Consider the following 27,170-nt stretch of genomic DNA (forward strand, 5'->3'; position numbering starts at 1 on the left):
GTCCCACACATTTTTTTATGACTTGACCAATTAAAGAAATAGACTATCACATTAAATAGTGCTAATTAAGTTAAAATATGTCATATCTTTTCCCATTAAGAGTTCTGTTGTTTTCCATGAGTAGAAAGTGATAACAAGACAAAAGGATGTTAGAAAGCAAAAGGGGTAGTTATGTGAGAAATAAAAACTAGATATCTTGTTAATTAAGCTAAGTGGACTCTGCTAGAGTCATTATTCTTTCAATTATACATTTAGTATAAATTGGGTACCTATTGGAATCATAAACATTTGGATTTCTAGTGAGAGAACTTTAATTGTAATACATTGAATCTTTTTTTTAAGTATATTTTATTGATTATGCTGTTACAGTTGTCCCGAGTTTTCCCCCTTTGCCCTGTTCCACCTGGTACACTGCTTCCCTCTAGCAACCCCCTGCCTTAGTTCATGTCCATGGATTGTGTAAGTTCTTTGGCTTCTTCCTTCCTTCCTTCCTTCCTTTCTTTCTTTTTTTAAGATTTGTGTGTTGTTTACTTATTTATTTGTTTATTTAGAGAGAGGGGAGGGGAGGGAGAAAGAGAGGGAAACATCAATGTGTGGTTGCCTCTTGAGCACCCCAACTGGGGACCTGGCCCACAACCTAGGCATGTGCCCTGACTGGGAATCTAACTGGCAGTCCTTTGGTCCGCAGGCTGGTGCTCAATCCACTGAGTCACACTAGCCAGGGCTGACTTCTTCCTTTCTTTATACTATTCTTAATATCCCCCTGTCTATTTGGTTCCTACCAATTATGCTTAATTCCTGTATCTTTTCCTCCATTCTCCCATTTCCACCTCCCAGCTGATAACCCTTCAAATAATCTTCATACCTTTGGTTCTGTTTCTGTTCTGGTTATTTGCTTAGTTTGGTTTTGTTTTTGTTTTTTAGATTTAGTTGTTGATAAGTTGTGAGTTTGTTGCCATTTTAATCTTCATAGTTTTGATCTTTTTCTTAAATAAGTCCCTTTAACATTTCATGTAGTAATTGCTTGCTGATGATGAATTCCTTAAGCCTTACCTTGTCTGGGAAGTACTTTATCTGCTCTTCCATTCTAAATGATAGCTTTGCTGAATAAAGTAATCTAGGTTATATATAGGTCCTTGCTTTTCATCACTTTGAATACTTCTTTCCAGCCGCTTCTTGCCTGCAGAGTTTCTTTTGAGGAATCAGCTGGTAGTCTTAATGGGAACTCCTCTGTAGGTAATTCTGCTTTTCTCTTGCTGCTTTTAAGATTCTCTTATCTTTAACCTTTGGCATTTTAATTATGATGTGTCTTGGTGTGGTTCTCTTTGGGTCCAATTTATTTGGGACTCTGTGCTTCCTGGACTTGTATGCCTATTTCCTTCACCAAATTAGGGAAGTTTTCTTTCATTATTTTTTAAAATATGTTTTCAATTTCTTGCTCTTCCTCTTCTCCTTTTGGTATCCCTACGATTCGGTTGTTGGCACATTTAAAGTTGTCCCAGAGGTTCCTAAGCCTCTCATTTTTTTTGCATTCTTATTTCATTTTGTTCTGGTTGAATGTTTATTTCTTCCTTTTGTTCCAAATCATTGGTTTGAATCCCAGCTTCCTTTCCTTCAGTGTCAGTTCCCTGTATATTTTTCTTTATTTCTCTTTGTGCAATCTTTCTTTCTTTCTTTCCTTCCTTCTTCCTTTTCTTTTCTTTCTTTCTTTCTTTCTTTCTTTCTTTCTTTCTTTCTTTCTTTCTTTCTTTCTTTACTTTAAGCATTCTCGAGCACCCTTATCACCTATGTTTTGAACTCTTCATCTGCTAGATTGGCTATCTTCCTTTCGTTTAGTTCTTTTTCTGGGGTTTTGTTCTGTTCTTTTATTTGGGCCGTATTTCTTTGTCATCTCAATTTGACAGTCTTCCTGTGTTTCTATGTATTAGGTAGAGCTGCTTTGACTCCCTGTCTTAGTAGCTTGGCCTTTATAGCAAAGGTACCTGTAAATTGTGTGGGGCAGAGCCTTAGATAATTCATAGGGCAGGGCCACCACTTCACTGCCTTTGGCTTTGTTTGTGGTGGGGGGCTCAGAGAGAGGACCATGTCGCTGCTTGGCTTCTGGCTATTTTCCTGGCACTTGCCCTGTTTGTAGTCACATCACCCACTTCCCCTATGCGATTGGCGCCATTCTAGTTGCTGCCCTGGGGTTTGCATATATTTTAAGACCATTCTGACCCTTTCAGTGGCAAAAATCCAGCAGTTTCTTCTGCCACTCCAGTCTCCACTGGTTTTTACAGCTAGAGGTAGTGGGAGTTTATCGTCCTGATGCTAGAATGCTGGGCTGTGCGGTCTGGCCTGGAGCTGGGATTGCTTGCTCCCAGATTATCCCTCCTGATTTTTATGCACTGCACGTGAACGTGGGACTGTGTGTGCCGCCGCCGCTGCTTGTCCTAGCCACACCACCTCGCAGCCTCGTCTCTGCGACTCTGCCCCTGCTACCTGTCTGGATGAATGTGGCTTCTTTAAATCCTTGGTTGTCAGACTTCCATATAGCTCAGTTTCCTGATGGTTCTGGTTGTTATTTGTTTTTGAAATGTGGTCGTAATTTTTTCTGTGGTTGCACAAGGAGGCAAAGCATATCTATCTACCCTCCATCTTGACCAGAAGTCCGTAAAGTAATACATTGGATCTTAAGCACAGTCCACCTATCTAGTTATTTACTTAATGTATTTTAGACAATGGAACCTGGCAGAAAAGATGTGCAGGGATTCAACATTAGGGATTTGCAGTGAGTATTATGTCAAATTAGCAGGCTAAATATTAGAAGTGGAGATTTATAGCTTTTTTCTTAGAGCTGGTATAACAGAAAGAGGAAATTGCTCAATAAAAAAAGGCAATTTGGCTACATCCAGATGAATTATTATAGAACAGGACCCATTAGTCAGTCTTGTAGGTCTTTTTGACCCTGGCTGAGCCCCAAGAAGTAGGCATATTAAAGATCAAACTGGGATGCTCTCTTCCGAGGATATGGAAATTGCCCTTATCGATAAAGCAGTGCCTGAGAAGGGAAATCCAAGGCTTTTGTGAGTTAAGCCATGGTTTTACTTAGCATTGAAGTTGAAGTTGAGGGCAAAGGCCTTCCTGAATTTTGTTTTTAACAACAATTCTTTGAGATCCTGATTGTTTCTTCTCTGTGATATTGTTCACCTCAACAATAAAATATCCCTTCCTTGATTACTTGTAAGACTTTGTTTGAACCACTCCTTTGGTTTTTAACATGCAATTTCTGAAGGCGTAAACTTGTGTTCATCGTAGTCTTTGTAACTGTATGTCCACAGTGGCACCCAGTACAGTGCCTCGGGTCTCCACTGTTAATGTTTTGGGCAGATGATTCTTTGTTGTGAGGAGCTCTCCTGTACATTGTAGGGTGTTGATCAGCATTCTGGCCTCTAACTACTAGTTACCAGTGCACTCTCCCCCAAGTTGTGACAACCAACAATTTCTCTAGACATTGCCAAATGTCCTGGGTGGGGCGTGGGTGTGTGTCTTTGTCCGCAAAATCAGTCCGCAAAATCAGTCTTAGTTGAGAAATACTAGTAGTTCTAGAGATTAGGAAACTTAGGTCCTATTCATGACTTTGCCATTCTCTCTTCATGTTTCAGCAAACTGCTTCACCTGTAGGCCTTAAATTTCCTCTTTTGGAAAATGAGGATTGGAATTTTTGGGGTACTTTATAGGGAACCTTTAATTAATGCCAGTTTTGTATGTGAAAAAAACAAACAAACTAGTAACTCCCTTAGCTTTTAGCATTTTCTCCAACTTACATAATACCACAGAAAGATTAGAACTATACTCCTGAAACTAATGTAGAATAATATTGTAATTGAAAAATAAAATTAGCCTTGTCTGGGCAGCTCAGTTGGTTGGAGTGTCATCCCATACACCAAAAGGTTGTGGGTTCATTTCCGGTCAGGGCACACACCTAGGTCATGGGTTTGATCCCTGGTCAGGACATGTTGGGGAGGCAACCAACCCATGTTTCTTTCTCATGTTGATGTTTCTCTTTCTCTCCCTTCCTTTCTCTCTAAAATCAATAAACATATCCTCAGGTGAGGATTTTTTTTTTTAAATAAAAAGAAAGATTAAAACTAGACCAGTGTATATATGAAGTTATTTTCATCTCTTAAGATACAAGGATCCTAGCTTATGCTCAGTATACATTTTTTTCTTTTGTGACCAACATTTATGATCATAAAATGCTGAGAAGGCATTTTGTACTACCAGGATTTATTATAATGACAGGTACCACTTATTTATACTAGTATTTCCTTTTCAAAAATAAGATCTTGAGGCAGAGGTGATAAGGTAAATGTGTCAAGTCACTAGCACAGTGGTTTTCAACCTGTGGTTGTGACTCCTTTGGGGGTCAAACAACCCTTTCACGGGGGTCGCCTAATACTATCGGAAAACACATACATAATTACACATTGTTTTTGTGACTAATCACTATGCTTTAATTATTTTCAATTTGTAACAATGAAAACACATCCTGCATATCAGATATTTATATTATGATTCATAACAGTAGCAAAATTACAGTTATGAAGTAGCAACAAAAATAATTTTATGGTTGGGGGTCACCACAACATGAGGAACTGTATTAAAGGGTCGCGGCGTTAGGAAGGTTGAGAACCACTGCACTAGCATGTAATGTTAGAGAGTCTGGATAATGAAAAGAGTATGTTTATAATTTGGCACTCTGCTCCTGAGCCTTTTTTGTTTGTTTGTTAGCCTTTTAAAACTAGTATGTTTTTTCACCTGAGAATATGTTTATTGATTTTTATTTATTTATTTATTTATTTATTTAGAGAGAGAGGAAGTAAGAAAGAGAAACAATTGAGTGACCTGGCCAGGGCCAAAACCAGCATGTTTCACGTGACTCTGCCAGTATGTGTCCTAGTGCTCCTCTGTGTCAGCTGGTCACTATTTATGGGCTGCTCATATTTCAGCCTCTGGAGTTTGGGGCCTCAGTAAATTTTGTTGAAGTTGCTGCTTCACAGAGTCCATTGCATTTATTAGTATATTCTAATCCTTAGATTTGAGCCAAAATCCAGTCAGCTTTGGGCAGTTAAGGATGTAGCTCTTAGACTTTTTTTTGCCAGTTTCATGTTGTACTTAGTACTGTATTAGGGTGTGAACTGTGGCACTGTTTTTCCCTCTGTTGCAGGTGAACTCGGAAGGCAAAGCCAGTCCTCTGTCACTCCTTCAGATGGCCTCCCCAAGTGGCTTCTGTGTCTTGGTTCGCTTGCCCAAGCTGATCTGTGGAGGAAAAACACTACCAAAAACATTATTGAACATTTTGGCAGATGGCACTATTTTAAAAGTTGGAGTAGGATGTTCAGAAGATGCCAGCAAGCTTCTGCAGGATTACAGCCTTGTTGTTAAGGGGTGCCTGGACCTCCGATACCTGGCCGTGAGGCAGAGGTATGGTTTGTATGAATGCTCTGGGATTCCTGTAGCTGTGGAGCACATACTTCAGCAAGATTTGTAGATTAATGAAATGCAATAATGAAGCATCTAAAATGCACTACAAGCCTAGAGGCTTCTGAGATGCATATTGAATTTGTGAAGAACATTACAACTTCTTTTTTTTTAAATTTAATCTTTATTGTATTTTTTCCATTACCATTTAGTCCCCTTATACCTCCCTCCCCCCAGCAATCACCACACTGCTGTCCTTGTCCATGAGTCCTTTTTCCCTTTTGCTCAGTCCCTCCACCCCCTAACTGCCCCCCTCACTAGCTGTCATCTGCTCTCCATCTATGAGTCTGTCTGTTTTGCTTGTTAGTTCAGTTCATTGGATTCCACATGTAACTGAAATCATATGGTATTTGACTTTCTCTGACTGGCTTATTTCACTTAGCATAATGTTCTCCACATCCATCCATATTGTTGCAAATTTTCTTCTTTTTTATGGCCAAGTAGAATTCCATTGTGTAAATGTCCTATAGTTGTTTTATTCACTCATCTATTGATGGATACTTGGGCTGCTTTCATAGCTTGGCAATTGTAAATAATGCTGCAATGAGCATAGGGGTGCTTATGCTCTTTCGAATTAGTGTTTTTAGTTCCTTTGGATATATTCCCAGAAGTGGGATTGCTGGGTCAAAAGGCAAATCCCTTTTTGAGGTATCTCCATACTGCTTTCCACAGGGACTGCACCAGTCTGCATTCCCACCAGCAGTGCACTAGGGTCCCCTTTCTCCACATCCTCGCCAGCACTTGTTGTTTGTTGATTTATTGATGATGGCCGTTCTGACACGTATGAGATGGTATCTCATTATCGAAACATTCCAACTCCTGAGAAAACTCTAGCTAACTAGAATTGGTCTTTTTATTTTTATTTTTAAAAAATATTCTCTCTCTTAAAATTCTCACCCAAGGATATGTTTATTGATTTGAGAGAGAGAGGAAGGGAGAGAGAGAGAAAAGCACTGACATGAGAGAGAAACAGCCATCAGTTGCCTCCCATACACACCCCGACCAGGGATTGAATCCGCTACCTAGATGTGTGCCCTGACCAGGGATTGAACACACAGCCTTTTTGTGTATGGGATGATGCGCCAACTAACTGAGCCACCCAGCCAGGACTTGAATTGGTCTTTGTAAATGAAATATTCAATATGCTGTCTCTGTAAGCTACAGGTTGTAAACTAATGGCCCCGCTGGCTAAATGAGGGGCCACAGATTGTTTTTGTTTTCCCCATATGGTATTTTTGGAAATTTTAGTTTAAATATAGAAGATTTAATGTAAAAATCTGTATTTCTGGCTTCTCTTGAAAAATTTGATGATTTGATTATCCTAGGTTAGTAGTTCCAGATGGCAGCAGTTGGCTGGGTAGCCCTGTCCTCTTTAGATGAACCTGCTCTATTCAACTTGCCCTAGTCCCTACCTTTCTCATTGTAACTGCGACTCACCCTTAAGCATTCGAGTTTGGAAACCCTGCTTTAGGCCAAAATGATGGGAGCTTTAATCCTTTACTAGGAGGACAAGAGATTTTTCTTTCCCTTGGAATTCTATTTCTATGGAAATTCTATTCTAAATTTTTTTAGGGAGTTGCAATTACCTTTTCTTGGATGTATGCAGGTCCTTGTTTTTATAATGTGGACTGAATCAGCCATACTCCCTGCCTTAGATGACACTGACATTAAAAGTTTGAAGGATTTGTGGCCCTGGCCAGGTAGCTCAGTTGGTTAGAGCATCATCCCAATACACCAAGGTTGCTGGTTCGATTCTTGGTCAGAGCACATACAAGAATCAACCAATGAATAAATAAATAAGAGGAGCAACAAATTGATGTTTCTCTTTCGATCTTTCTTCTTCTCTTTCTCTCTCTAAAATCAATAATAATAAAAAAAAAGGTGTAGTCCTGGCCCCATGGCTCAGTTGGTTGGAGCATCGTCCTATATACCTAAAGGTTGGGTGTTTAACTCCTGGTCAGGGCACATACCTAGGTTGTGGGTTTGGTCATTGGTTGGGGTGCGTATGGGTGGCAACTGATGAATGTTTCTCTCTCACATGAGGATCTCTCTCTCCCTTCCTCTCTAAAGGCATATCCTCGGGTGAGGCTTAAAAAAAAATTTGGAGGATTTGATAAACTAAAAGAACGCCTGATTAAAATCTATGCTGATCATAATTTTTTAGTATAAAATGAAATTTTATTTTACCTTTGTAGTTTGGCTTATGTAAATAAAATTCTTATAAATAAGGATCAATTTTTTTCCAAGTAGTACATTAAACTGTTCGCTGTAAAAATTTTTGAACTCTGTGAAAATATTTGGAATGTAACAGCAAAAGCTGCCTTTCATCAGGCCCTCCTCCCTTTGGCCCTGTTTCCCTGGAGGGACACACTGTTGCTCTATTGCTAGAGGTGGCGTGTACAGTGGCAAAGAGTTGACTCCAGAGCAGAGTGTGTGGGTCAGAGTCCTAGCGCCTCCACTTATCAGCTGTGTGACCTTTATCAAGTTACCGAACCTCACTATTCCTCTGTTCCCTCGTCTGTGAAGTAGAAGTAATAAAGTTCCCACCTCAGAGGACTGATGTGTGGATTAAATGAGATAAACTATGTAAAGAACTTAGAAATAGTGTTGGAAATATAGAGAATACTATGCAAATTTTAACTATTACCATCACTGTCACCCCCAATCTTTGTAGTATCATTATATGATTGGTTTGTTTTTCTATGCAATTACAGTCCTCTCTATGACTATATAGAAATTAATGGTGGTCTGAATTCTGTTTGACTATATGCAGAATGGCCAAGTGTCAGAATAAGAATTTGGTCATGAACTTTCCTAGAAGTAAAAACGAAGCATTTATCAGACCTTTCAGTGTTAATGAAATTTCATTAAAATTTAAAAGTTATTGAGCACTTTAGTAGTAAAAAAATAAAAAATTTTGACACTATAGTATAAAAATGTGACATTCTAAACCTAGCTGGTGTGGCTCACTGGGTTGCATGTGAACCTAAAGGTCACCAGTTCGGTTCCTGGTCAGGGCACATACCTAGGTTCTGGGCCAGGTCCCTCATTGGGGGCATGCATGCATTAAAAAAAAAGTGACATTCTAGTGCAAGAATTATACTTAGCACTATTAACATAAGTAGTTGTTACCTTTAGTTGACTTCAGAGGGTAGCACTTTTTTTTGGTAATGCTGTCTTTTTTTCTTCATAACTCTTTATATTTTTATTGTATATTAACCGAAGATAATTTATTATAGAGACCGTAGTATATGATTTTGGAATCTTTCCTAGTGAAACTCTGAAGTGGCAAAGGTGACATCTTGTTTTTCATTCATCCTCAAGAAATGTGAAGCCCTGGCTGCTGTGGCTCAGTGGATTGAGCGTCGGCCTGCGAGCCAAGTGTCGCAGGTTCGATTCCCAGTCAGGGCACATGATTAGGTTGCACGTCAGGTCCCCAGTTGGGGGTACAAGTGAGAGGCAACCACACAGTGATGTTTCTCTCCCTCTCTCCTTTCCCCTCTCTCTAAAAATAAATAAATAAACAAAACAAAAGAAAACAAAAAAAACCCCAAATAACCTCAAAAAAAAAAAATATGTGAAACCTTCCCAAATACGACATTTATTTGTTTTTAGAGAGAGGGGAAGGGAGGGAGAAAGAGAGGGAGAGAAACAACGATGTGTGAGAGAAACATCAATCGATTGCCTCTTGCACCCACCCCAACTGGGGATCAGGCCTGCAGCCCAGGCATGTGCCCTGACCAGGGATTGAACTGGCAACCTTCCACTTTGCAGGACGATGCTCAACCAACTGAGCCACGTGGGTTAGGGCCCAAATATGATGTTTTAAAAAAGACTAATGACCTAAATAGAAATAAATATCTAAGAATTAAGTACTTCTTAAGTACCTTCAGTGAGGATAATGATTACATTTGTATTTTATGTCATGGAAGGAAGTCTCTGATACATTGAGTGACAGAGCAAGTTGCAGGACAAGAAACAAAACAAATACCATAAAACTGTAACTATCTCTCCACCTAATTATCTCTTCGGTTTACTGTGCATAGAAAAAGTCTGGTGGGAGCCACAACACCCTGTTAAGAGTCATATTCCTGAGGAGTGGAAGTGTGGGGTGGAGGGCTTTTACCTATCCCCCATTGTACTGCTCTGTTGCCTGAATTTTTAATAATAAGCATTTATTGCTTTTATAATTGCCAATAAACAAAAGAAAGTGTTATGTCTCTCCCAAATCCTTAAATTCTATTAATTGATCCAAGACCTTATGTATTTTACCTACGTGTGTCTGGACCTTTTTTTAACTTTTTAATCAGTACTTCTCTTGGGGGGTGATAAAATCCATCAATTTATTGCTTTTTTTTTTTTTTAAGGAAAAACTTCTTTTTCTTCATCATTTTAATGGTTTCATTTCCTACAGTACCTGAGGGAATCCTGCATGTTTTAACACTGACATGAACCTCCACTTCCAAGCTTCCTGCTCTAAAATTTTTGGTCTCATACTTCATAACCAGAAATCAAGCTCCACTTTTGTAGACCGACATGTTCTTAATTTCACAGTTACTTCTTGTTTGGAATCTCCAATCCTGGAACAAATTAATTTTTGTTTTACCACCCTGCAGCTATTTTAACCAGGAAGTGTTTGAAGCACAGAAAGGTTACTCGATTTTATTGTATTTTCACCCCCTCAGTGAAAAAAGCCTTATCATTTTTTCAAATTTGAAAATACACAAACAGTAGCCAATTCAAACACAGAAAAATATAAAGAGGATATGTAATCATCCCAAATCCCACAACCAGAGATAATATCACTAACATTTGATTAATTTCTTTCTAGTTATCTCTTTGTGTTTCCTCTCTCTGTGATCACACCCCTAAAATCACATACATTTATTATATAGTATATATATTAACATAAAGGGACCATAACATACATTTTCCTTCACATTCTTTTTTTACTTAACTAATATTCATGGACATCTTTTCACATCAATATAGACAGACCCACATCCTTATTTTCAACAGATGTATAGAATTTCATTACATGGATATTTAACCAGTCTTCTGTTGATGGACAGTTCAGTTGTTTTCAAATCTTTGCTACTCTAAATAGTGCTGTATTGAGGGCTATTTTAAGTACATTTGTCCTTAGACTGAATTTCTAAAAGTAGAATTGTTGAATCATAATTTTTTTTTTTTTATCCTCACCTAAGGACATGCTTATTGATTTTAGTGAGAAGGGAAGGGAGGAAAAGACAGAGGGAGAAAAACATTGATCAGTTTCCTCTCATACTTGCCCCGACTGGGGATCAAACCTGCAACCTAGGGATGTGCCCTGACCAGGAATCGAACCTGTGACCTTTCAGTCTATGAGATGATCTCCCAGCCAACTGGGCCAAACTGGCCAGGGCCCTTTGTAAAAAAAAATTTGTTTTAATTAATTAATTTTAGAGAGAGGGGAAGGGAGAAACAGACGACCAGACATCAGAAATCAATTTGTTGCTCCACTTATTTTTTTTTACAGTGATGCCTTTTTAAAAAAGATTTCATTTATTTACTATTAGAGAGAGGGGAAAGGAGGGAGAAAAGAAAGGAAGAGAAATGTCAATGTGTGGTTGCCCCAATTGGGGGCCTGGCCTGCAACCCAGGCATGTGCCCTGACTGGGAATTGAACCAGCAGCCCTTTGGTTCACAGGACAACACTCAATCCACTGAGCCATACCATCCAAGGTTCTTGTTCCACTTATTTATTCATTCATTGGTTGCTTTTTGTATGTGCTCTGACTAGGGATGGAACCCACAACCTTGGCCTGTTGGGATGATGCTCTAACCAACTGAGCTACCTGACCAGGAATCAGAATTTTCATGTTCAATATTTTCATTGTTATTTATTGTTAAAATGTTTTTCATAAAGATTGTAGAAATGTAAAGTTAACAAATTTTAGGTTAGACTGATTCTTCATGCTCCACCAATGCTAAATATAGTTATGTTAAATAACTCTTTACAATCTAATAAATTTAAAAAATTGTGTATAATTTTAATTTTATCTTATTCAATGTCTAGTAAGATTAAATATTTGTTATCTGTTTATTGGCCATTTATTTATGTTTTTTTAATTTGCCTGTTTTGATACATGATTTCATTCACTTTTTGTAGAACCAATTTGCTCTCTAATGGGCTTAGCCTGAAATCACTCGCAGAGACTGTTTTGAACTTTCCCTTGGACAAGTCCCTTGTACTTCGTTGCAGCAACTGGGATGCTGAGGATCTTACAGAAAACCAGGTACTTCTTATCAGAGTGGCTGAATAATGGAAGAGTCATTACTTGTGAACTGTAATTGTTTTTAAAATTCTAATCCTCAGATAAGATGTAAGTATTGGGCAGAAATGCCTTAAAATAGTTGCCTTGTCTGATGATACCCAAGATAACTGGTCTATAATAATACTTAATGAAATTTTAGGAAATGCAGAAAATATTGGGTTGGCCAATAAGTCAATATGGTTTTTTCCATAAAATAAGAGACACATTTTTTATTTTCACCAATAACTATTGATTTGGATATTTTGAGTATGTTGGCTATCTCCCGCATGGTAGAATGTTGATTGTTCTCAATGCCTCGTTTTGATTGCTATCAACTTCAGCTGGTCTACCCAACTATGGAGCATCATCCAGCGAGAAATCTTCAACACAAAACTTTGCAAACCACTTTTGACATGTTCGATCAGTCACAGTGCCTTCTCCATACACTGCACAAATCTCTTCTTGCATTTCAGTTGCATTTTCACCTTTCTTGAAATAATAAAGCATAATATGCTCAAAATGTTGTGTATTGTATTCCATCTTCAATTTTAAAATGACTACACAAAAATTCACCAATTTTTTAAATTCTTTTTTTAAAGATTTTCTTCATTTGTTTTTAGAGAGAGGGGAAGGGAGGAAAAAAGAGAGGGAGAGAAACATCAATGTGTGGTTGCCTTTCATGCACCCCAACTGGGGACTTGGCCTGCAACCCAGGCATGTGCCCTGACTGGGAATCAAACTGGCGAACCTTTGGTTTACAGGCTGGTGCTCAATCCACTGAGCCACACCAGCCAGGGCCAAATTCACCAATTTTGATAAGTTTTTTAAAAATGCATGCTGTCACAATACAGTCTTAACAAAATTGTTTCGAATGAAGGTAAAGACAACTAGGTGCTACTGGAGCCATCTTACAGAAAAAAATAAATGAACTTTTTGGCCAACTCAATAATATTTAAATTTGACATTTAAAAAAATGAATTGAGAGCACAATACATATGGCCAGGGTTTTTGGACTAGTAGGTTTTATTATCAGTAACTATAGATTACGGTCAAATGTCAGTAACTATAAATCTTTTCTCACAGGCTACTCAGTTTCTCCAGAGATGAGTCTTCTAGTTTCTGCCTGATGTATAAGCCCAACCTATATTCTGATAGCTGAGTGGGGGAGGGATCTGCTAGTCTCACCATTTAATATGTAGATGTTCTAGCAATCCCCTCTTTTCCAGGTGACACTGTACTTTCAGTCTCCAACATACCTCATATTATTAGATCCAGATCCTCTGAGATTTAGCCATTATATGACTTAAACTGGTCAAACCAAAATCTGCACATCAATTAAAACAAGGCAGAATGATGAGTTTATTGTAAGGGTTTCACCCTGCAAGCTGGGAAATTCAAGACTGTGGGAACTCCAAGTTACTCCCAGCCTAAGAGGATCTGATAGGGTAAATGCGGAAGCTATTCGGCTTTTTCAGCCCAGTGGTCTTCTTTCTTATTTGAATCAGGGTAGCTGAGAAAGGAACAAGGGGGTCCAAAGATGTGGTGTCGGGATTGGCTGGTGTCCTCTGCTGATTTCTGAGGAGAGGTATAAATTCCTGCAACTTGTGTTAGGTGAAGTTTTGTTTTCTTTAATGTGTCTGATTTGGCCAGCTCCATTTTGTTCCTGACATAAGTGACTCCATTTTAGTTTTGGTTCTACAGACTTTTTACTCTCTGGTTAGAGAAGGAGTAATTGTCTGGCCCTGTGGTATAAAGAGATCTGGGGTTTGTGTTCATTATGGAGACTTTCATCTTATCCTCCTGTTTTCACCCCTGCTTATCCTTGCTTTTGCAGATACCTGATGCCTCCTATTCCTTATGCTTTGCCATTTTTTGTGGTTCAAATTAATTTGATTTTTAATTTTTGGCCTACTACATCCTACAGGCTTAGGTTTCAGCCTTCCCTTGGTTGCCAAGTCAGCTACCACTTTTTTATTCTTCCAAAATGTTATTAATGGAAAGAGTTAGCAGTAGTTCAACAGTTAGTATCTTAAGGTTAATATCATCCTGTGAGGGAGTTCTGGGACTCAAATTATGTGAATTTGTTGTCTACAGCCACTTCTGATTTGCTGTAACCCTAAGTTACTTCTCTGTGCCTTGGTTTGTTCATTCATTCCTTTTTTACTTTCTTCCTCTTAATGGTTTTACTGAAATATAATGCATATACAATCAAATTCATCCTCTTAAAGTGTACATGGCAATGGATCTTGGTATATTTACAGAGTTGTATAACCATCATCACAATTTAATTTTAGAATATTTTCGTCACCCCAAAAAGAAACACCATACACATTAGCAGTCACTTCCCATCCCCTGTCTCCCAACACCTAGGTTTGGTGGAGTCTTTTGAAGCACAAAAGTTTTTAATTTTGATGAGGTCCGGTTATTTATTTTTAAAATCATTCATGCTTTTGGTGTCATATCTAAAAAGTCATTGCTTAACCCAGCGTCATCAACGTTTACTCCAATGTTTTCTCCTAAGAGTCTTATGTTTTAGCTCTTATATGTACTTAGGTTTATGATCCATTTTGAGTTAATTTTTGTGTATGATGTGAGATAGGAGTCCAACTTCATTCTTTTGTACATGATCCAGTTGTTCTGGTACTATTTGTTGCAAGTGCCTGTTTTTGTTTTATTTTTTGTTTTCTTTGTTTGTTGTTTTGCCATTTGAAAATAATTTGTTAAAAAGCACTCTGAACTTTATACATTTAAGCACACTCTTTTCCTATGGAAGACTACTTGCTAATAGATACGTAGATTGTTGTTAAGTCTAGGTGGAAATTTTTATCCAAACTTGTTTTATTCTAGAAGCTTTAAAAAAATCTTTACTAATAGTACTGTTTAACAGGCTTGGTTATTAAGGTAATTAAATAAATCTTAAAGTCTTTATAGCCTTTGTTGAGAAAAGCTATTAATTATAGGTTTGACTACTTTTATTTATGACCAGCTTGCTTGTGACCTGTTGTTTGGGAGAATGACTTCTTAATAAATAAATTCCAGAAATGGGCCTTTGGATTTGAGGCCCATGTTTGAAACCTTTTGTTTTCAACATCTTATTAATTGGTATTGCAGTGAACTTCACTATAGTCACACAGACCTCGCAATGAATATTGGTCTCAGCTGTTCTAGATGACGACCATCCCCAACGTGAAGCTCATGTACTAGTTGTCAGACCTGTAGTAACTACCCTGTCCCAGGCTTGGATAGAATCTGTCTAGCAGGTTTGGTAGCAGATAGAAACTTCACTGATCTATATAGATTAGGATTTTCAAACATTTAAAGTGAGTCATTATTGCCCTGGTTGGGTGTGGTTCAGTTGGTTGGGAGCATTGTCCCATAACCAAAGGTTGCAGGTTTGATTCCTGTTCAGGGCACATACCTAGGCTGCAGGTTCAATCCCTAGTCCAGGTGCATAATGGAGGCAACCAGTCGATGCTTCTTTCTTACATTGATGCTTCTCTCTTTTGATTTCTCTCTTTCTAAAAGCAATGAAAAAAAAATCCTTAGGTGAGGAAAAAGTAAGTCATTATTTTAACTACTTTAGTTAAAACATAGGGAACATGAGGACTCATTACAATATTCAATTTGCTTTTGTATAGTTTGAAATTTTTCATAATAAAAAGTTTTTAAGAAGTACACTGTTCCTAGGTTATTGTACATCTTGAATCAGACCTAGAAGTTGCTTATGTCTTTGTAATGACTTGAAGATGCTCTCTGGTTTGCCTTCCAGATTCCACTGATCTCTGACTTTTCTCTTCAGGTAATTTATGCTGCCAGGGATGCCCAGATCTCAGTGGCTCTCTTTCTCCATCTTCTTGGATACCCTTTCCCTAGGAATTCAACTTTAGAAGAAAGTGATGACCACACTGGTTGGAGAAAGGTCTTGGAGAAATGCCAGGATGTGGTAGACATCCCATTCCGAAGCAAAGGAATTAGCAAACTGGGAGAAGAGGTTAATGGGGAAGCAACGGAATCTCAGCAGAAGCCAAGAAATAAGAAGTCTAAGATCGATGTAACAGTGCCAGGCAACCACCAAGGGAGAGACCCCAGAAAACATAAAAGAAAACCCCTGGGGGTGGGCTATTCTGCCAGGTAACTGATTTGTTCCCTGTCTAGTAAAGAGAGTAAGAAAGCAAAGGCTCTCCAGGGGTTAATATTATTCTTCCTTTCCTTCAAGGACATTTGGAGCTATACTTTGATTTATTTGTGTATTTTTCTCCTTTTCCCTTTTTACTTCTTCATTGTTGGTCATTTGGAGTGGAAATGAGGAGAGCTTAACCTAGCTCTGTCACTGACCCTGATTTGACTTTAGACCTGTACTTTCTCCAAGAGGGTATAATTATTATTCCTGCTTGCTTCAGGGTAGCTGTGAAAATGAATAACATGACATGCTTAATACTTTTCAGGAGAAATGCATCATTTGATGTCTTGTTCATTTGGTATATGACTATTTAGAATGGCATCCAGCTCTAAGTCAATGCTACTCTCTAGCCAAGGAGAATTTTTCTGTAACTTATGCCTCTGTTGCAGAAAGATGCCTAATAAGTACTTTGGAGTGGAAGTTTGGTCCCTGTAGCAAAGTGCCCTTAAGAATTGGATGATCAAATTGAAGCAAGTATTGCTTTTGAGCCAAAAATAAACCCCTGTGACTCTCATTACTTTAGCCTAACATTCTTAAATTCTAATTTACTTTGTTTAATCCAATGATTGATTACCCTCTTTGTTCGTGCTTGTTTTCAATAGAACCCACTCCCTAATGTCCCAATCCATACATATAAAGACTAGAAGTATAAAGTATTCATTTTTTAATGGTTTCCTAGCCCAATGCAGATGAAGGAATTAACACGTTTCTTTCCCTGTTTGGGTTTTTTTCTCTCCCTTAAAAATAATGTTTGTCCCTAGTGTTGAGAATAGCTTGGGTCACTCAGAAGAGAACACGGGAAGATGACCGATGCCTTCACCAACAGTTAGCTTTCAGTTTTAGATTTCTGTCTCCCTTCCTGCAGAAAATCGCCACTCTATGATAACTGCTTTCTCCATGCTCCTGATGGACAACCCCTGTGCACTTGTGATCGAAGGAAAGCCCAGTGGTACCTGGACAAAGGCATTGGAGGTTTGAGATTCACCTGTCACATTTTATCTATAAATTAGGTTCATGTGGGCACTGGCAGGAGTGGAGAGTGAGATAAGGCAGAGAGATCTGGAGTCCCACGGGACGGGGCTATTCAAAAGGCCAGAATAGCGATGTCTGCCAGCACACAGACGAGAACAATTAAGGTGGTTTTTCTTCTCTGGGGGAAAGATAGACTGTCAGACGCTAACTAAAGTTTCTTTTTTCTAAGAGCTGGTGAGTGAGGAGCCTTTTGTAGTCAAGCTACAGTTTGAACCTGCAGGAAGACCTGAATCCCCAGGAGACTACTACCTGATGGTTAAAGAGAACCTGTGTGTAGTGTGTGGCAAGAAAGACTCCTACATTCGGTGAGTGTGGGGCTGCCCGCCCTGTTTGCTGGAGGCTGCCCACTTTGGCTGAGAGACTTGGCCCCAGGGCACAGCCCAGTTCCCCTGAGAGTTTTAACACTAGGCCTGGCCTTGCTCTGGTGGCCCCTACCCTTCCTGAGCCCAGTTCTTAGTTTCTGGAGTGCAGTGCTCTTCCCAGTAACAGTTTGCCATAAGAGAGCAGTTTTTGCTCCTGAAGGAATAGAGACAGTTCCTTTACAAGCCGCCTTTCTCTCTGTGTCCTTATAACCCTCCCCTGAGGGGCTCACAAGCGTTCTGGTCTTTGGTGCTGTCCATGAAGTGTCCAGATGACCTGAAGGCACACTCGGGAATGGTCTGGAAGACTATTCTGTGTGAGGGTGCCCCCGCAATGGAGGTGAAGCTGCCTGTTGAGCCTGGGTGCCCACTGAGCATTCTCCTTGCCTTCTGTGGAGTAACTCACCTTCTTCCTTTCTCCCCTTGCAAAGTGGGAGAAGTAGTTCTTGCTGCCAAGAGTTTTTCTTTCTTCTTCTTTTTTTTTAGGATTTTCTATATTTATTTATTTTATTTTTTAAAAATATTTTATCCATTTATTTCTAGAGAGGGAAACGAAGGGAAAAGGTGAGGAAGGGAAACATCCATGTGTGGTTGCCTCTTTTGCACCCCCCACTGGGGACCCCGCCCCCAACCCAGGCACGGGCCCTGACTGGGACTCGAACCCTGGATCCTTTGGTTCATAGGCCGGCACTCAACCCACTGAGCCACAACATCCAGGGCTATATTTATTTTTAGAGAGAGGAGAAAGGAGGGAGGAAGAGAGGGAGAAAAACATCAATGTATGAGAGAGACATCAATTTGTTGCCGCTTGCATGTGCCCCAACCAGGGACTGGCACCACAACCCAGGCATGTGCTCTGACCAGGAATTGAAACTGTGACCTTTCGCTTTGCAATATGATACTCAACCAACTGAGCCACACCAGTCAGGGCAAGATTTTTTCTTGAGAGCTTAGTTCTCCTTAGAAAATAATGATGGACTTTAATGAACCAGGGAAGTAATCTTAGAGTAAGGGATTCTTCAAGTGAAGGAAATTGGCTTTTTCAGGTCACCAGAATTTCAGGAATATAGGTTACCTGCTACATGGTTTAAGAGAGTTGTCTTCCATATGTTAAAGGCCATTAGAATGTCTTTTCATTTCTCTGATACTTTTCCTTCTGGAAACATTGAAACCTGATAGCAGGTAGTCTATTCTCACTTCAAGAAGAGGAGAAGCTAAGGCCCAGGTAGGTGGGTGGGCCACGAGGGGAATAGGTAGTATGTCTTGATGCCATCTCTGTTGGGTTGTGGTGCCCAGGGCTTCACAGTCATGCTTAGGTCTAGATCAGAATCCAGGTAGCCCCTGTGCTAGTGACAGGTGTGTCCTGTGCCATATGCTAACGACACTGCCTTCCGGGTGGGCTTGCTCAGGAAGAACGTGATTCCACACGAGTACCGGAAGCATTTCCCCATCGAGATGAAGGACCACAACTCCCACGACGTACTGCTGCTCTGCACCTCCTGCCATGCCATCTCCAACTACTATGACAACCACTTGAAGCAGCAGCTGGCCAAGGAATTCCAGGCCCCCATTGGCTCAGAGGAGGGCTTACGCCTACTGGAGGATCCGGAGCGCCGACAGATGCGTTCTGGGGCCAGGGCCTTGCTCAATGCTGGTAGCCTGCCTGCTCATCGGAAGGAGGAGCTGTTGCAAGCTCTCAGAGAGTTTTATAACACAGACACAGTCACAGATGAGATGCTTCAAGAGGCTGCCTGCCTGGAGACCAGGTACAATTTACAGTCTGGTTAGAGAAGGGGGTGAGGAATAATCCAATGACATCAACCCTGATTACTAAGTGGGAACACTTGCCAGGGAGGGGGGTATTAGTTGTTTAAATGCAATGCATAAGCTTATGATTATCCCAGTAAGTATCCAATGACTTAAAATACCAGGGGGGTGGGGGTGGATAGAGCAATCTGTTTGAGAATTTCCTTTCTATAGGAGACTTTCCTTCTGTCCTTGACCCGTTAAGGTCATATACTTATGTCTATTTGCATTATTAGCAGGCAAGTTCAAATGCAATAGAGTGTGCTTTATATATTTAATGCATAAGTAAATCCTCAAGTCAGCACATAAAATGAAGGTAATAGTCAAAAAATACCCTCAGATCACTGAAGTTGCCCAAGAAATACAGTATATGTGGTTTTGTGTCTCACCTGTCCAGGTCTATGGGGATTGTGACCAATGGATTCATGTTCCCTATCTCACCTGCACTCCAGGGCATGGGCCCCCTGAATGGAATGTTGGCCAGATTTACCATTACTACTTAAATTACTTTTCTCCTTTTTCCTTCCTTCCTTACTTTCTCTGACCACCTTCTCCATGAGTACATAGTTGAAGTCATATGACTTTAATCAATGTTGCTAAATGAGAAGTTTGGGGTCCTGAGAAATGAATGGGTCCATGGCTCAGATGATAAAGACTCTGGGCCACTTGCTATAGTTTTGCTGCCAAACCCTCACTTTTCTCAGCAGTCCTAGGGCTGGAAATAATTGAACCCACAAGGTCACAAAACCCTGATAGTGATGCTGGTTGCCTGTAGTATTTTTGTTATGAAAAAACCAAAACACCTTAATTACAGCAATAAATATTTATTGAACAAATATTTATAGATATACTAATCTATTTAACCAAGCTAAATAAACTTTATATAACTTGTCCTGATTATTTCTTCTAACAAACCCTATGAGGTAGAATTTAGGTTTTTTATCGGTAACTGCTAACATTATATCTTACATTTTCAAAAACCTTTCATTCAAAAGAACTTATGCACCCCTATGTTCATTGCAGCACTGTTTACAATAGCCAAGTGCTGGAAACAACCTAAGTGCCCATCTATAGATGAGTGGATCAAAAAACTGTGGTACATTTACACAATGGAGTACTATGTAGCAGAAAGAAAGAAGGAACTCCTGCCATTTGCAACAACATGGATGGAACTAGAGAGAATTATGCTTAGTGAACTAAGCCAGGCAAAGAAAGAAAAATACCATATGATATCACCTAATACAGGAAACTAAAGAACAACACAAACAAAGGAACTAAATAGAACGAAGAGCAGAATAGCAGTCAATAGGGGGGAGGGGAGAGGGAGAGAAGGGGGATAAGTAAGGGAAGGGTTTAGTCAAAGAACCTGTATAAATGACTCATGGACATGGACAACGGGGAGGGATATGATTGTGGGAGAGGGGGGTGGGTTGGGTGGGGGAGAGAAATTGGGGGAAAAGGGGACAACTGTAATTGAAAAACGAAAAATAAAAAAAATGTGGAAAAAAAAAAACCTTTCAGAATTAAAAAAATTTTATTATTGAATTTGATACTTACGGATGCTATGGAGGAGCATCTATTATGGAATAGATGTTTTCCAAGTTTTATGTTAGATACCCTGAGGTTAAGTAACTTGTAAAGGTCATATTAAAAATAAATAACAGTAGCTTCTTTAACTAATTCCCAAATGTATTTTCTAAAACAGCCAACTTCTCCTTTCAGCCACAGACCTTTCTAATAAATTTACCTTGCTAACTTGGGTAGAAGGGCTCTGGACTTGGATATCTAGGACTGAGAAGAACAGCTGTTTAGGGAAAGATAGACAAGTTAGTGGGGTGCTCGGGAGTAAACATAAAATGTCTGGAAATACCCAGAGGCCACTGACATCGCTAGACTCCTGGAGCTTGGAGTGAGGGGGATGATAGTGGGGTGTGGATGGGATGCAGGACGAGGAGCTGAATCTGTGGGGCAAATAATCTGGAATCTGTGGGAAAGGTAATCTTTATCCAGAGGAGGCGAAAGCACTGTTCACATGATGTCAGAGCTGTTTTTAAGGCCCTTCAGTGTAGTTGGGAAGGAAGCAGGGATTCATTTTCCTGTTGAGCTGCACCAGCTGCACAGTGAGCAACCACTGTAACGTTTCATTGTGCCTGAAGCACTCCTCATGGATGTGAGCTGGCATTCTTTTGTGAGAAGGAAGGTACTAAGGAAATGGCCTGCCTTGCATTTTACATTCAGGTATTAAACTGTTAGAAAAAAACAAACACATGGCCTGACTGAACAACCTCATATAAATACTGGGTATGGTTCAGGATGAATAACTTCAAAGAAGCATGGGCTGGTAACAGAGCACCCCAGAGTAAATACAGGACCAGCGTTCTTCACCCATCATCAGCCAGACGGTAGGGCCTCTCTAAAGGGGGCTGAGCATCAGGCAGTGGTTTTCCCACAAATATAGCTCAGAATCCCCAAACGCCTTCTGTCGGATTGTGTGCAACATGCCCAAACTATTGTTTTAAGAGGCATATATGGGAAAGAGGGTGTTTCAAAACGTTAAAGTAGCCAACCCGTTAGGAGTCTAGCAACCTCCCTTAGACTCTTGTGGAAGCCCCTTGGCCTGCAGCGCTGGGAGCCATCTGCAGGACCATGCTGTGCCTGTTTCCCTCAGACCCCCTGTACTTTGTGTCTTGGCAGGATTTTTAATGAAAAGTACATTCCTCACGGGCTGAAGGTGGTGCAGTGCCACAGCCAGGGCGGGCTGCGCTCACTCATGCAGCTGGAGAGCCGCTGGCGCCAGCACTTCCTGGACTCCATGCAGCCCAAGCACCTGCCCCAGCAGTGGTCTGTGGACCACAACCATCAGAAGCTGCTCCGGAAATATGGGGAAGACCTTCCCATCAAGCTGTCATGAGGGCTGCTCTCCTCCCAGGTTAGGACAGCTGGGACGCTGGAACCAAGGTGGAGAAGTCACCTCTTCCTGTTTGAATACGTTGTTAATTGTCAAAGCCTGTGATGCAGCTCAGAATACTAACCCACACTGATCCCAGGATGCTTCTGGTGGAGCATGGCTGTTATTTTAAGGGGAGCTTATGGTTTTGAATTTTAGTTGGGCAGAGTGAAAATGCTTTTTTTCTCCGTTTATTTTATTTTTATGCACAAGGAGAGCCTTGAATTCATTTTACTCTTTCTCTTCTCCTTTCCCTGTGCAGATGGTAAATGAAGGGTTCTCCCTGAAGTGACTTGTCAGGACTCTCAACATGTTTCTCATACATATCTTTCCTGTTCAGTATGTTGATTTCTCTCAAACCAGGTGTCAAGTATTTCAATCCCATCAGGTCAGGAGGGAACAAAAAGTTCTTCCAGGGGGTTGGAGAAGTAAACAAGGGTTCAGATTCATTTTCCCAGTTCAGCCTCATAATTACAAATTCTTTGGCTTCATGCTGTCCTACAATGCACCTGTTTGGGATCCATCCCATCTGAATCACTTCAGTTTATTTCACATGCTTGAGAATGCTCCCCTTGACATGTCTAGGACCAAAGCAACAACTTCCTGTTCTACGCTTCCACCCTAACACTGGAGGGAACCCTTTTCTGGAAATAGGCTTTCAACCTGGGTGGAGCAGAGAGAAGGCTAAGCACCATCTCCCAAGAGACCTTTGATAATTTGCTTAGTTTTTCCTTTCATGCTGTTCATTGTCTGCTTGTTGCAATCCTCCTGCCCATAACTGCAAGGATTTTAGCTTAATCCCTTTCTTCTTTTTTTTTTTTTCAGTTAACCTTTTATTTATTTTTTCACTTTTTTAAAGTATATTTTATTGATTATGTTGTTATAGTTGTCCCAATTTCTTTTCCCTTTGCTCCCCTCTGCCCAGTACCCCACTTCCCTCCAGAAATCCCACCCCCTTAGTTCATTTCCATGGGTTGTGCATATAAGTTCTTGGGCTTCACCTTTTCCTCTATTATTCTTAACTTCTCTCTGTATATATTGTACCTACCAATTATGCTTCTTAATCCCTGCACCATTCCCCTCCTTCCCCCTCCCAGCTGATAACCCTCCAAATGATCCCCCCATACCTATGATTCTGTTCCTATTCTGGTTTGCTTAGTTGGATTTTGTTTTTATTTTTTAGATTCAGTTGTTGATAGTTGTGAGTTGTCATTTTAATGTTCATAGTTTCTATCTTCTTTTTCTTAAATAAGTCCCTTTAACATTTTATATAATAATGGCTTGGTGATGATGAACTCCTTTAGATTTACCTTGTCTGGGAAGCACTTCATCTGCCCTTCCATTCTAAATGCTAGCTTTGCTGGACAGAGTAATCTTAGTTGTAGGTCCTGACTTTTCATCACATTGAATACTGCTTGCTAGTCCCTTCTTGCCTGCAAAGTATCTTTTGAGAAATCAGGTGATAGTCTTATAGGCACCCTTTTGTAGGTAACTCTCTTTTTTCTCTTGCTGCTTTTAAGATTCTCTCATTATCTTTCACCTTTGGCATTTTAATTATGATGTGTCTTGGTGTGGTCCTCTTTGCATCCATCTTGTTTTTGACTCTGTGCTTCCTGGACTTATATATCTATTTTCTTCACCAAATTAGGAAAGTTTTTCATTATTTTTTCAAATAAGTTTTCAATTTCTTGCTCTTCCTCGTCTCCTTCTGGCACTCCTGTGATTTGGATGTTGGCATGTTTAAAGTCCCAGAGGTTCCTAAGCCTCCCCTTGTTTTTTTCAATTCTTGTTTCCTCATTCTGTACTGATTGACTGTTTATTTCTTCCTTATGTTCGAAATCATTGATTTGAACCCCAATTCCCTTCCCTTCACCATTGGTTTTGTGTGGATTTTCCTTCATTTCATTTAGCATAGCTTTCACTTCTTCCCTTGTGCATTTGCCATACTTAAGCATATCTGTCAAGTCCGTGAGCATCTTTATCACCAGTGTTTTGAACTCTACGTCTGTTAGTTTGTCTATCTCCTCATCTGTTAGGTTGGCCTCTCCTTATCACTTAGTTCTCCCACTGGAACCTTGATCTGTTCCCTGTTTTGGGACATACTCCTCTGTCTCCTCAGCTTGATAGGCTCCTGTGTTTGTTTGCCTCTGTGTCTTAGGTAGAGTTGTCTCACCTGTTACATTGTAAGGAGTGAAGGTAGTCATCAGTACAGGGTGACCCATTTCACCATGTTGTGGCTCTGTATGTGGGGAGGGGTCTGAGGGGGAACAAGGCCACTTGCTCAGCACTCTCACCTTCTCCAGGCACTTCTCCCACTTCCGTATGGGACTGGCACCCCTCTAGCTGTTGCCCTGGCCGTGGTTCCCAGACTGGGTGGGTCTCTGGACGCTCCAGGACCATGGAGCCCTTTAAACAAGCAGACTCTGCTGAAAGATTGGCAGTTTCTTCCTCCGCCCCAATCCTCACTGGTTTTCACAGTCAGAAGCAATGAGGTTTTATTTTCCCCAGCACTGAAAACATGAGCTGTGTGGTCTGTTCTGGTGCTGGGAGTGCTCCCTAGGTGTCCCTCCTGACTTTTTAAAACGTATAACTGCGCTTTCTGCTGGCCTGCTACTGCCACCGCTGCTGCCACCACCACACCCTGTCCTCTTCGCCCCTCCTACCTGTCTGGATGAGTATTTCTTCTTTATATCTTTGTTTGTTGGACTTCCATGCAGCTCGGTTTTCTGGAACTTCTGGTTGTCTCTAGCTTTGAGATAGTTGTGTTTCTTCTTAGTTGTGGAGAGAGATGCAGCATGTCTGTCTAGGCCTCCATCTTGGCTGGAAGCCCTTAATCCTTTTCAGAGAGGAAGATTATTTTTTCGCAGAAGCAGTATCAGGTCTCTTCAGTGTTCTGTGTTCCATCAGATTTGCAATACTGACCTCTTTTGAGCATTTAATTCTCTCTTGGAGTTATTTGATTAGGTTGCAATGTGAGGATTTCCCCATCTCCTCTCGTACCTCAAACACTGAGATTAATTAATGTGTTTAGATGTTCAAAAACAGTGGTGTTTTTATCTTTCAAAATGTGAGGTCAGTACTTGAAGCATGAAATCCACTTATTAGTGATTAGTATTTTTTTTAAAGTATTAGGAAAACTTTCTTACTTTATAAGGTTGTAATAAGCTTAGAAAAGAATTTTATGGCCAGCATCCAATAAGAGATCTGTTTTGAAATTGTACCCAAGTTGGTGATGGTTGCTCTAACATTGATAAATAAAATTTCTTCTAAGCACAAAACTCATTGACTGTAATTGTAAAACTTTATAAAATTGGTAAATATTCTCGGGGGAGGAAACAGTTATCCTATGTATCTCTGCCACATGGCAGCACCATGGGCTGTGTGCCCAGATGGATGTGCACACACACAGGGCAGCTTCAGCCCGTCAGCAGCAGCCCACAAATGCATGGGCACAGCCTATATTTTGTTCCCCTGCCCCTTCATTCCCTCTTGTCCTCAAAAAGGCATTTCTGGGATCTAAACTAGAAATCCTTGAAAATGAATAGTAACCAGGCACTGTGGGGAGCCGGTGTTCAATGCAGTAGGTTATTAAGGGCCTGTATCTCTGAGGCCATACTGCGTGGAGCCCAGTGGTCAACCATGGAGATCCATAGGTGGTCATGTAGTAGCCAGGCTTGCCACAAGGTGGCACTCACCGATTTTGTTTTATATTCATGAGAAATAAGAGACTTTTTAATACATGGTTCCTGAAACACAAATGTTTCAAAATTTGTGTAGCTTATTTGGGGTCATTTTAATAGTTTCGTGAGAAAAACTTCTTCTGAAGCAGGGAGTAGGGCTCTTTTGTTCTCTTTCCCTGTGATCCTCCTGCTAAGAGGTAATTAACGTGGGCAAGGTCATTTAAGATGCAATGGCTGCTGTGAGAAAGAGGAATGGGCTCTCTGCTAGAGCTTCCAGCAGCCACAACAGAGGAGGAAGCTAGACTGTGGCACATGAGGTTTCTCATCCTGTTCAGACGAGTTATTGTGTAGACTTGGATCTTTTTGTTCTCTGAGTCAGCCTTGGACTTTATTAGCGTTTCCCTAAGGCTGACAATTGCTATTTCAAATGAGATCTTTTAGAGTAGGCATAACTATATAATAAATATTTATTGTTTTTTTCTGGTACAAAAATAATATATGCTTATTGTAGAGGAGTCTAAAAAAGAATAAAAACCATCTATCTTACCTCCACTAGAACGGAGCTAACCTTTGCTGGTATGTTTATGAATTTTATTTCAGTATTTAGAAATGCATGTAATACATATATTTAAACAAAGTTGAGAGTCATACATAGATCCAGCTTGGTATCCTGTTTCCCCCCCTTACCTAACGTGGTATCTACCAAAAGTAATTAATTTTCTGTGTCTTTAAATATTCGAAGTAGATTTCTAGTGGTTCTGTCTTACTTTGGTTATTATCCATTCCCACACTTGAAAATTTGGTTGTTTCAGGTCTATTGTTAATGAATATCAGTGATGCTGTGGTGAACTTTCATGTCTATACATCTCTGACTGTATCTTTATTAATTTCATTAGAAAAGCACCTAGAAATTGGAAGTGAGGAGGGGACTCACAGTGCTGCTATGCGTCCCCATTGCTGTCTCCCTCAGGGGTGTCTGTCAAGGGAATGCTTCTCCTGACCCTGCAGCTGGAGTCCCGGCACACTTGCTGGGCTTGCCGATGAGCTGAGAGGACAGTGACCTAACAAGGGCCTCTCTCAATACGCCTGATCATTATGTTTGCAGCTTCTCCATTTTCCTTCTGTGTCCCACCTGGATCACCTCATTTTCCCCTTGCAGTCAGTGCTTTTTGGGAAAACTGCTTATTTTAACATAAAAATATAACAATAATTAAAATTTTTTTATTTTAAAATAAAAGTTATAGGCAGATTCTTTCCCCTGCTTGACAAGGAATTCGTGATTTGCTATCCTAAAGTGAACAAAGCACAATATTCAGGGATTTGTTGCCTCTTACGAGTGCAGCCGTA

The 27,170-nt window shown here is 40.2% G+C and overlaps 1 protein-coding gene across 2 annotated transcripts in view; it reads left to right on the forward strand.

Moving 5' to 3' along the window:
* The window catches only part of EXD2 (exonuclease 3'-5' domain containing 2), a 46,137-nt gene extending 23,178 nt beyond the window's left edge, over positions 1–22,959 (forward strand). For both annotated transcript variants that reach the window (XM_090272080.1, XM_090272081.1), the window contains 7 exons: positions 5,210–5,466; positions 11,675–11,801; positions 15,619–15,950; positions 16,865–16,971; positions 17,201–17,336; positions 18,800–19,156; positions 21,891–22,959. In XM_090272080.1, coding sequence (XP_090128206.1) covers positions 5,210–5,466; positions 11,675–11,801; positions 15,619–15,950; positions 16,865–16,971; positions 17,201–17,336; positions 18,800–19,156; positions 21,891–22,107 — 1,533 coding nt within the window. In that variant the 3' untranslated portion in view covers positions 22,108–22,959. The remainder of the gene's footprint in view (positions 1–5,209; positions 5,467–11,674; positions 11,802–15,618; positions 15,951–16,864; positions 16,972–17,200; positions 17,337–18,799; positions 19,157–21,890) is intronic.
* Positions 22,960–27,170: the final 4,211 nt, after the last annotated feature.

This window comes from Furipterus horrens, unplaced genomic scaffold (assembly GCF_987537825.1).
Source record: "Furipterus horrens unplaced genomic scaffold, mFurHor1.1.pri manual_scaffold_3, whole genome shotgun sequence".
NCBI lineage: Eukaryota > Metazoa > Chordata > Mammalia > Chiroptera > Furipteridae > Furipterus > Furipterus horrens.